Source organism: Poecilia mexicana, unplaced genomic scaffold (genome assembly GCF_051168715.1).
Source record: "Poecilia mexicana isolate PSO_F unplaced genomic scaffold, ASM5116871v1 scaffold_8, whole genome shotgun sequence".
NCBI classification, from domain to species: Eukaryota; Metazoa; Chordata; class Actinopteri; order Cyprinodontiformes; family Poeciliidae; genus Poecilia; species Poecilia mexicana.
The window spans coordinates 21,646,082-21,656,633 of record NW_028263377.1 but is presented as its reverse complement, the minus strand read 5'-3'; the positions used below and the strand labels follow the sequence as shown (position 1 = coordinate 21,656,633).

General features: G+C 40.0%; 2 protein-coding genes across 2 annotated transcripts; both read right to left on the bottom strand.

Annotated features, from left to right (window-relative positions):
• Positions 1-311: 311 nt before the first annotated feature.
• Positions 312-4,654, bottom strand: cnp (2'',3''-cyclic nucleotide 3'' phosphodiesterase). The gene is made up of 4 exons (XM_014993329.2): positions 4,494-4,654; positions 1,877-3,295; positions 1,664-1,791; positions 312-1,575 (listed from the first exon to the last, which is right to left on the bottom strand). The coding sequence occupies exons 2-4, from the start codon at positions 3,267-3,269 to the stop codon at positions 1,111-1,113; spliced, it is 1,986 nt and encodes a 661-aa protein (XP_014848815.2). The 5' UTR covers positions 3,270-3,295; positions 4,494-4,654; the 3' UTR covers positions 312-1,110.
• A 1,449-nt stretch (positions 4,655-6,103) lies between these two features.
• odad4 (outer dynein arm docking complex subunit 4) lies at positions 6,104-10,444 on the bottom strand. The gene is made up of 11 exons (XM_014993330.2): positions 10,229-10,444; positions 10,016-10,147; positions 9,767-9,920; positions 9,602-9,663; positions 8,430-8,574; positions 8,038-8,247; positions 7,736-7,943; positions 7,553-7,639; positions 7,273-7,469; positions 6,988-7,088; positions 6,104-6,897 (listed from the first exon to the last, which is right to left on the bottom strand). The coding sequence occupies exons 1-11, from the start codon at positions 10,355-10,357 to the stop codon at positions 6,775-6,777; spliced, it is 1,548 nt and encodes a 515-aa protein (XP_014848816.1). The 5' UTR covers positions 10,358-10,444; the 3' UTR covers positions 6,104-6,774.
• Between the last annotated feature and the right edge of the window lie 108 nt (positions 10,445-10,552).

The following is a 10,552-nucleotide window of genomic DNA, read 5'->3' as shown; positions in this document are numbered from 1 at the left end:
TAGCGTATTGTAGGACACATCCTTGGCCTAGAATTGACCTAAGCGCTTGCATCACAGGTAAAACTCAAGGACTCATACAAAAATAAAAACGTCTGAAGAAGCAAGTTGGAAATATACGTAAAACATCTCGTACCCAAAATACTTTCATATTGTATGAAAAGCTTCTCGAACAGAAATCCTTCTAGCTTCTTTCCCACGGTTTGTTAGTGCCATCTGCTGGCTTATTCTTCCAACTGCAAGTGCACAAAGTATCTGCAGGTAAAATTGTTCAGTGTGTGAGGCATAAAAATCTATTAACTGCACTCAGACTGTTACAGCAAAGCATGTTTCTCTTTATTGAGTGTACAAAACAAGTGCAAAAATAGTGATTCATAAGAGCTACACAAAGTAGGACTTCAGGAAAATTACAGTTACAGCCTACAAACCAAAGAGCAGGACATGGAAGTACTCTTCAAAGAGGATTGCGCAGTAGAAAAGATTGCAAAACATTGGCTTAGATTCACAGCATTTCATAAGCAACAAATGCAAGCTGCTGAAAAAAAAAGCCAACTTTATCAGCATTCTCTCTCTGAAGCTAAGCACAGGCCAGAGATTTACAAGGAAGAATCCCTACAACTGACATTGAATCTAACACTTAATATGTAACTTTGGTCCAGAAGCTAATCACCATTACTTCCTAAGCTGCACAAACACACATACTGTAGAATTATGAAACTACAGCAAAGGAAACAGAGCTATGTTTAGCACATTAATCCAGTAATTTATGGAAAACAAACCAGCGATGCATGCAATCAGTATCTAGTGTGAACATTGGCCTATGTAGAAGAAAGCCTAGGTTTTTAAATGCACTGTGGGGCTGTGGAAGGAGGCTATCCTAGGAGAAACTGCAGCTAACAGGACAGTGTGATGAAAAAACAAAATACTGAACCAATAACGTGCCCAACTCTAAGGCATCTTGGGTTGTGGTGCAAATCAACATTATAAAGGCACATCGTTTGTGGATTTAGGGTGGCTACAAGTGAAGCCCTAAATGCTGCACAAACACCAATCTTTCACAAAGTAAGCCTAAGTTTTAATTCACCAACCACACCCCCTGACAACCGTTTTCATCTACAGAATAGCACACTTCTTCACCTTTTTCTTTTCTGGTTCTTTTTTAGGTGACTGCTGCTGCTCCTCCTGCTCCTTGCGTCCGTAGAAGCTGGAGAAGCAAGCCGCAGCACAGATTGGCTCTCTGAGGCCGAGCATCCACCTTCCTTCACCGTAATATCGCAGCGAGCCGAGCTCCATCTCTTCGACCACCTCGCCTTGAGGCAGGGTTAGGATTTGGAGCAGATCTAAGCCCGTCTGAACCGGCTCCACATCCTTCGCACAACCCAGCGTAATGTGGGCACGGCTTCCGACAGGCAGAGACGCGGATCCGGGAACATCTGCCTCAGACTCCTTTTCTGTATCCGCTGGCCAAAGCTTGAGCTGCTCATCGGTGAGGCACACTCTGGCACCAACGGTGCGAGGGGTGACGAAGAGAGCAGTCAGCGACAGCTCGAACACAGAGCCGTAGCACTTCTTAACCACCTGGAGCATTCACAAGGAAAGTAGCACAAGATTAACGCCAAACACAAATATTTCTCGCAGTTATATGAAGTTAAAAGTTGTTTCTTACTGGATTCTTTGCATACTCGCTCGCACCGTCTGCTTTCCCATAGTCGCAGAACTTTGTAGTGCAGTGGAGGATTCCCTTGGTCTCAAAGTACTGCTCCAGATCCACCTCCTTCTCAGGTTGTTCTGTGACTGAAATTCAGAGAAAAATAATTTTATTTGAAATAAAAAAAACACCAAAAATAATCATCTTAAAGCCAGTTTTACTGACACTCACAGTCAGCAATGTGTTTTTTGAAGCCTTCCAGGGTGTCCAATGTTTTCAAGAAGTCCATTGCTGTGCACCCGACCTTGTCCTGTACTGAGGAGAAAAGAAACCAGCCGAAATAAAGAGGAAGGGATGTTTCATTGAGTGGACCCTTCATTGCATCCAGGTGGGCCTCCTCTAGTCCACGGCCAGTCTTCTTTTTCAGCTGACTCAAGTCTCTGCTCCATTCGGTTTGAGGCTCCAAGAAGATAGCGACAAGATTGTGTTCCTCTGCAATCTCTCCCAGGCTGGCAAGCCGATCGTGGGTGTGGTTGGTATCATCCACCACGATCAGCACAGAGGATGCCGCCCCGTCACAGCAGCGAGCCACTATAGCATCATCCAGAGCTTTGTACCCTTCAGCAGAGGGATTTTCAGGCTTTATGTTGTGGTCATCAGCACAGAAAACAGAACACTGGTCTTTGTAGGCGTCTGCTATAGCGCGTGCCAAAAAGCTTTTGCCACTTCCAGGAAGGCCCCTGAGGACAATAAGCGTGCGAGAAATTCGTAGGGCATCTTTCGTTTCCTCGTGTTCCAGGAGGGCAAAAGACAGCGAGTTGGGAGCAGGAACGGGATCTTCCTCCTTTTGAGGCTCTGGTTCTTTCTGCACAGATTTGACAGCTTCAGCTTCTACTGTCGGTTCCTCAGGAATAGCAGATTCAGACTTGACGGGTTCCTTCTGGGTTGGGGCAGGTTCCCCACTTTCCCCCAATGGCACTTTCTCCATTGCTGCTTCTGCCAACTTTTCAGGTGAAGCTTCAGTTACCACAACCGTTTCGGCAGCTGCTTCTTTTTCTATCTTTGTCTCCACTGCGGTGGGCATTTCATCCTCAGTCTTTGCTTGTTCTGGTTCTGTCTCTTTGCTGGGTGGCTGGGTTTCAATTGGCTTCTCCACAGCTGATTCGGGTAGAGTTTCTGCCGGTTTGGGCACAGTTTTCTGTTGTGGTAGAGATTCTGCTGGTTTCTCTGGCTCTGGTCCAGGGGTGGTCTCTGCCAGTTGAACTTGCACAGGCTCTGCAATATTCTCTGGCACAGGTTGCTGTTCTAAAACTGCAGCTGGGTCAGAGACCTTTACTGATGACTCTGCTGATTCTACTGGTGCCGCTGCGTGGGGCACCGACTCCTCTTCTGGCTTTTCCATGTTGCTTTCTTTATTTTCCTGCGTCACATTTTCTACCACAACTGGTTTTTCCGTTTCTTGGCTTTTCACCACCAGCTGGTCAACCTCTTCCACAGCAGCTGGTGGATTCTCAGGCTCTGTGGGTTGCACCATTGCTTCTAGTTTTGCCTCTTGTTCCATTACTGTCTCCTCTTCATTTTGAGTTGCTGGCACATCTAAAACCTCTCTTTTGTCTGTATCCATGATTGGTTTTGCAAACAACCAGGTACCTTAAAGACAGATAAAATCAAAGCATTTAGGTTTACACAACATTTGGAAATGAAATTAATTCATGTAGGGATATTCAAGGAAACAACCTGAAAGACAAAGTAATTGAATATGGCTATAATGTTAGTTCTGTAAGCCAATACACTGGTCAAACAGGAAGTTCCTCAGTATCAGAGTTTTAAAAAGTGAAGCAATAAAGATAAATAGCTTTTATAATTCAAATCTTCAGAGATCATGCAATTATATAGAATAATATTTCCTTCACACTTTAATACAACCTCAAAGCTAGGTTTTGCTTTATTGTGGCCTTTTTCGGTTCAGTTTTGCATGCGGAAGAAGTGAAAGCACCAAATTAGTTATTCAAATTTATATTTACATTTATGCAAGTCAGTAAGTCCTTAGTTAAACGGTCCAGAGAAAGAAAGAATGACTGTACTGAGTTTGCACAGAAACGTGGGCTGCCTGAAACCTTGCCAGCAAACAGATAATGGCTAATTAAAGAAACGTGGTATTAATTAAAAAAAAAAAAAACTGGACAGCTTTAACAGAGTTTAGCTTTACGACGCCAATGGAAAGAATATGGTAAACTGTATTGAGGCAACCAGAAAGAGGAAGAGTTAAACCGAAGTGAATGCAACAACAAAGCAATTGCCTAACGTCAATCCCCAGGTTTTCCCCCAAAACGAACAACTAAATTGAAGACATTAAAGACAAATACAGAACTATGTAGTTTTTGGGGGCGGGGGGGTTTCGGAAGAGTAGCAGAAATGGCTAAAGTTACCCTTTTGTTTAAACTGTAAACCAAACCACACATCTGTTTGAGCATAAAGCATTGTTGTTTTTAATATTAAATGTCGAAGAAGGCATCAAAATGAAGTTAAATGCTCATTTAAACAGTTAAAACTGGTAGGTTGTAGACTAAAAAGCTTTATGGAACACGTTTTGGTCAGGCAGACGGGGAGTGGCGTGCACCCTCACATTAGCACGCCAGACAAAAACAGTTTAACCCCCCACCCCACCTCTTAATTAATCTGCCTGCAACACCACCAGCACCATATTTTAACACATTTAACAGTAAACCGACGATAAGTCAAACTGTTCTATCTAAACATTTCTACAATAAAAACAAGAAAAGTGGCTTTTTTTTTTTTTTTTTTTTTTACATAAACTGCGGATATTTTAGCCAACATATCAGCTTACCAGAAACGCTGCAGTGAAGCCAACTGTACTGCTGACCACGCGTTTCCCCCTTCTGAGCACAATGACACGGCAGCGTTGGACCCTGACACGAACACGCTCGTCTCTTCAAGGGGGAAAAAAAAGAGAAAGAAACGGAAACTCCCGGGAACGCGCAAATGGGCGTGTCCCTGGTCACGCCCCTCTGGACCGGAAGAACAGTGAATTTATGCATCCATGATAATATTACTGTGGTTAGTTTAATCCGCAGTCTAAATTATAATTTAATGAACATGTTGTGTATTTCGGTAAAATTAGAAAAATATAACCTCACCACACACGTTTTTTTGAGGTAATAAAATATAATTCACAAAATTAAATAAAACCATTTTTAAAAAGAGTTTTAATACGGAAATGGTACACCTTTCATAAGGGCAGGTTGCTGAGAGGTCCGAAGCTGTCTTTTCAGATGAAAGTTAATTTTGCATTTTATTTTGAAATCTAAGTCCCAACCCTGGAAAAAGAGTGGTGAGGCACACATGGCTTGAGGTCCTGTAGGAAGATTCCACATTCAGTGGTGATTTGGGAATCATATAATTTGCTGCTTTTGGTCCACTGTGTTTTTCAAAGTTCTCAATTTGGGCAGCCATGTACCAGGAAATGGTAAATGTGTCCTTTTTGTGGAGAGGCTGATGTAACTTCAACCACATCGATGCAGTAATTCATGCAAAACAAGCTCCAACCAAGACTGCAAAGTACATGGAAATGCCTTTCAGTGGGTCAACATTTCTGTATGTAGAATTCAAATTCGAAGAAAAAAAAACAAAAAAACCTGAACCTGCACGAGTTTCCTCTTTTGGACTGAATTACTGAATAAAGTAGCTCTTTAGAACTAGGTCAATCAGAACAAAATACTTTCCATCGTAGTTCTCTTTTAGTTTTAGTTGAGTATTTGGTTTTAGATGACCGTAACTTATCTTAAAATGTGTTTGAAAAGACATCCAGCAGAATAAAACAAATCACAAATTTTTATTTCTGAAATATTTTAAAATTTATGTGCGTTCTTGTGCATCTTATACACTGTTTCTGCTATTCTGTAGTACTCTCTGTCATTTATACAGCGGTTTATACAGCAGTTGTCAGTAATATAAATGCTGTTATCTCATATGCAAAGCTAAACATGTAAAACACAGCTCTTCTTATAAGTCCATCTCGCTGACACAAAGGATAGTTATTCTGGATACATACAAGGCCGTTTCTGTATTGAGCTCTGTATTTAGATTTGGTTGGATTACACAATACAACCAAAAAAGTGAAGTAAGTATTTCAACTTAGTGTATAATGTCCATTCTTCTGTCAGAGCACTGTGCTACCAGTTGTTTTTCTGGAAACATGTTGTGCAAGTTCTTTTTATAAGTTTATTTTTATTTGTTGTTGTGCATCATCTCTTTGTTTTTTATGCCTATGTTACATGAGTCAATAAACTCATAAACTCTTATTTATTTTATAAAAATAAGTTTTATCACAGATCCTTCCTCCCAGCAGCTGTAAGATTCTACAAAAATTCCTACAATTATTTGCACACGTTTCCATATTCTTGTTAGTAGTCTGTCATTGTTGCACAAATGTACAGATTACAGTTTGTAAAGTTCTTTAATGAGTTCACTCAGTTTATACATATCATAGAATCAGGCTACCATGTTATTAATTTGATATATGTATCTCAATGCTTCCATTTCCCTGTCACTTTTATGCGAGCACAAATGAATTCCCCCAGTGAGAAAGAATAAGAAAAATTTCTATTCTAATTTATGTAAATTGCACCGTTCTTATCTCAAAGCAGAGGGGAAAACTGGCACAAGAGGCGGATCATTCTGCCTGGCTCTATCTACTCAAGACCAAAGATGGGAAAAAAAGGGAAAAATATACTTCTTATAAACTATTTTTTTTCTTTTCCTAAGGTTCATGGAGCAAAAGGAAACCTAGAACAAACCAAGTCACTTAAAATACAAATGAAAAGAATAGTATCTGTCTCCCAAACATTTCTATTTAGACAATAATCTCCAGTACTTTACAGAGATATTACACAAAAAGAAATGAATGTAAGGAGCACTTTCCTATAAATCCCAATGAGGTGGGGGTCAAATTAACATTCTGAGCACTTCTTAATCAGGAACGATGCTCAGTGTTCAGTCTGATATCCTCACTGAATACAGTGCTTTACGAAGTTTTATTATCGATGACAGGATTGTGAGCCCTTTGTTCCCAACATGACCAGAACAGTTCAATAATCACCACACTTTCCTCATTCTAGGGTCTCTGGTTTCTCATTGGCATATTCCTCCTTCTCCTCCTCCTCCTCTTCATGTTCCTCATTTTCTGAGGACTGTTGCTGATTTTGCAGCTGTTCCTTTGCTTCATCAAGTGCCTAAAAGGAAAACAGTTGTCTGGTCAGAGATAAAAACAAAAATACTTTTAAATAAAATTAAGACAGAAAACATAAGACGACAAAAGAAACCTTTTGGATCGCATTCAGTGCCATGCCATCATTCTCAAGTTCAGCAAGGTTCAAAGCTTTCTCAAAGAAAGATACAGATGATTCAAAGTTTCCCAGTTTCACTAAAACAGCAGAAAAAAAGAAGAAAAAAACACAATGTGAAATCGCTTTAAACCATCATGCAAGGATTAAACCAACAACATTATCGCTTTTATTAGTTTAAAAAACAAACAAAACAAAACAAAAAGTCCTCAAATTTGGAAACTACTCCAAATGATTAAAATATAAAACAAAAAACGGAATTACATTCAGACTGTCCAACCAAAACGATGGCTCTTAACTGCCACATATCGTCAAACATTTCCTCAGCCACAGCAATAGAACGTAGACCGTAGTCTCTGGCTTTCTCTGGATCATTGAGCTCTAGATAACAACAGCCGATCTCATGCAGCATCCAGGTATTCTCCAAACCTTCATGAATATAAGGAATCCTCTCTTCCCAGCTGAATCATGACAAAAAGAAATGCAGAAGAAACTGAATTTAGATGTTTTTAGAAGCACAGTGTGTAGTGTGTTCTATACTTACAACTCTATGGCTTTTTCAAACTGTTTAGTTTCTGCATAGATGCAACCTATGTTGGCCAGAGCCCTGGATATTGCATCTGGAACATCGCTGTGTATAAGAAAGATTAATAAACAATTGGACTCTTTCAAAAAAAAAAAAAAAAAGGTGTGTTAACTCAAATTGTTTGGTTCTTCAGCTTCTCACCACTGTCTAGACAAATTCAGGTCATTCTCGTGATACTCCATTGCTTTATCAAGTTCTCCCAAGTCAAAATAAGCATGTCCCATGCAACTATGCAGAAAGCACATTATCTCATCTTTAATAGGGCAGTCTTGATCTGTCAATCCTTGAACCGTCTTGATTACGTCTTCTGTCTTGCAAAGACTGGCTTTTGTATTCCCTGCAGCCAGAGCTGCAATGACAGATGAAAACCAAAATAATTTTACACAAATACAAAAAAAGAAACACAGTGGTGAGCTACAGGTTGAACAAGAAGTATATCGTACAACGAGATATCTCGTCAAAGCTCTTTATGAGATACTGAGCCTTCCGAGTGTTTAGGCTCGGTTTGGGCGGTTTGGACTGACGACTCGTTTCTTTGGGGGAAATCGGTTTCTCTTGGCTCCAGAAGTCAGCGCAGTGATTGAGAGACGTGATGCAGTTCTTAAGGAGGTCTCCCATTCGTTCTCCATTCTTCGTCACTCCCTTAATCAAATCTGAGTAGGATTGTACAACAGCTTTTAAAGAATGTCGTTAGAAGGTGAAACATAAATGAAATTCAGTTTGAAGAAAATATAAAAGTGGATGAAAGCGCTACAAGTGGGCCAACAAAGGACTGACTTCTCCATAAAATAACAAATAGACAAATGCAAATGACAGTAGATAGGCAGATTTGCACCTTCATCTTTCAGAAGCTTCTCCAGAAATCCCTTGTGTTCGTAAAACCCTCCCAGTAGATGTCTGGTGGTCCTCTCATACTTCATGGCCACTGGACTCCTATCTTTTTTGGTCAGATTTTGAACAACAGCAATCGGCTGCTTCCTCTTTACCAGCAATTTATTGAAAAACAAAAAGGTAGGAAAATCAGTTTAAGCACAGATAACACAAAAGTCTCACACCATTCCTTTCTAAAATAACTGACTTCTATTAGTATAGGGAGGGTGTTGGACAAATTGGACACTAGAAAATAAGAAAATAGTGTTGAGAGTTATGTGTTTGCAACAGAAACAACTGTAAACTAGAACTGCACTCGGTTATAATGGGTCCCTTGCCCGACTTCAAGGTTCCTAGCCAAGTCGGGCAATTCTGGATTGTCAAAGGATTCTGGAAGATAGATATTAGTGATTAGAGATTTGCAAGTTGTTACATCCTGGAGGTGGCTGTCGAACAAAAATATAGCTAGTCAATGTCTAGCTAGTTGTTGAAAAAACTTTTTTGTAGTTGGTGGCACAAAGGAAACTGTGGACTTTTTTATGGCTTCAAAATTATGGGCAATTTAATTTTGTAGCTACATGTGTAGCTACAAAATTAGCATATATTGCGCTAGATTTCATTTGTCTCAGAGTTGATCATAGGGGGTGAGACTGGTTTAGGCTAATGCAATTTTCATGGCTCTCCGGTGAAAAATATTCCAGACAAACAACTTTTGCACAATGGTTCATGTGTTACTCTGTCGGGTGCAGGTGAACGGCCATGCTTTACATTGGCCATCCATTCCCGCGGGCTTGCAACCCTAAATATTAAGATATTAGTGACAAATAACAGGGTAATTTTTTTTCCATTCATGCATATGGGGAGCTAAGGCTTTCTCAAAACAACACTGATCATTTCATGTTGCACAATGCAGAAGGTCTTCAGGAATCATTTGGAAATGACAAGGGATGAGGATGTGTTACATACCAAAGATGGAATTAAAGCCAGATGTATTGTGCACATCCTACTATGATGAACTGATTACATTAAGGTTTTACTATTGAGGCTAATCTCACTAAAGTGATACCAAATAAGGTCAGTTCTTTGACACTGGATGGTAGGATCAGGACAAAATGCCAAATAATTAAAAACCCTTACGCCAATCTCTTCTTCAAGATATGACAGGTCTCCCATAACTTCCGGTTTGATAAAGGAACTACCTGTAGCAAAGTAGAGAGACATTCAAGAAGTTTATAATTTTAGTAAAATTAGTATTTTACTAAAATTATTCCAGAGAAACGAACGTAAACAGTCACTACTCACTGCCAACAGAGCCGATTATTGCCTCCTCTGCCTTATGGATCCCAAGCCTCCATCCTACCATTTGTGGACGAAGCTTTAGTCCTCTGCGGTAAAAAACCAGGGCAAATTCAAATTCACCCATGTAATATAAAGCCTCTGCTTTTTGGTACACTCCCTGAAAAAGAGAGAGACCAGGGCAAAGAAGGCTTCAAAGTTGAGCAAAAATACATAAAACGCCCGTCATGTTTGATTATTATAGGAAAGGCTTACCTCAGGAAAAAGTGGGTCCTCCGCGAGTGACGCTTCAGCATCTAGGAGAGCATTTCTAAACTGGCCCAACTGAATGTAACACTTTGATCGAGACACAAAGCATCTCTTCTCCTTAGGACTCAACTCGATGGCCTAAACAGACACAAAAACTAGGTCATATTTCAAACACTTCTTGAGAAGAGTTAGCATTAGCAGACTCAATATTTCACTTACCGCAGTAAAGCTGTTGAGAGCTTGTTTATAATTTCTTTTACGATACTTCCACTCACCGTCAGCCCTTAAGGCTGAAGTTTTACTCTTTAAAATGTCCTCTTCGGTGTAGTGCTTTTTTTTGCTTGCCATTTTTACGCCTTTTAACCAGTGAAGGCGTCAATAAACGGAAAGTTAAAAGAAAATGTATCCTAGCAACCACAAACAAGAGTAAGGAAGAAGGCGCCCCCTTGTGGCCTTTTTCCTATTCATTGCTACACCAACCTTAATATTACAGCATTCACGTTCATTAAACTATCATTATGGGAAAACAAAGAAGAAAACAAT

Excerpts from the sequence above, each read along its gene's own strand:
- cnp (XM_014993329.2), bottom strand. The coding sequence starts at position 3,269 with ATGGATACAGACAAAAGAGAGGTTTTAGATGTGCCAGCAACTCAAAAT. Across the intron at positions 1,792-1,876 it reads CAAAAAACACATTGCTGACT|TCACAGAACAACCTGAGAAG; the intron begins GTGAGTGTCAGT and ends TCTGAATTTCAG. Across the intron at positions 1,576-1,663 it reads GCGAGTATGCAAAGAATCCA|GTGGTTAAGAAGTGCTACGG; the intron begins GTAAGAAACAAC and ends TGAATGCTCCAG.
- odad4 (XM_014993330.2), bottom strand. The coding sequence starts at position 10,357 with ATGGCAAGCAAAAAAAAGCACTACACCGAAGAGGACATTTTAAAGAGT. Across the intron at positions 10,148-10,228 it reads CTCTCAACAGCTTTACTGCG|GCCATCGAGTTGAGTCCTAA; the intron begins GTAAGTGAAATA and ends GTGTCTGTTTAG. Across the intron at positions 9,664-9,766 it reads AATAATCGGCTCTGTTGGCA|GTAGTTCCTTTATCAAACCG; the intron begins GTGAGTAGTGAC and ends ACTTTGCTACAG.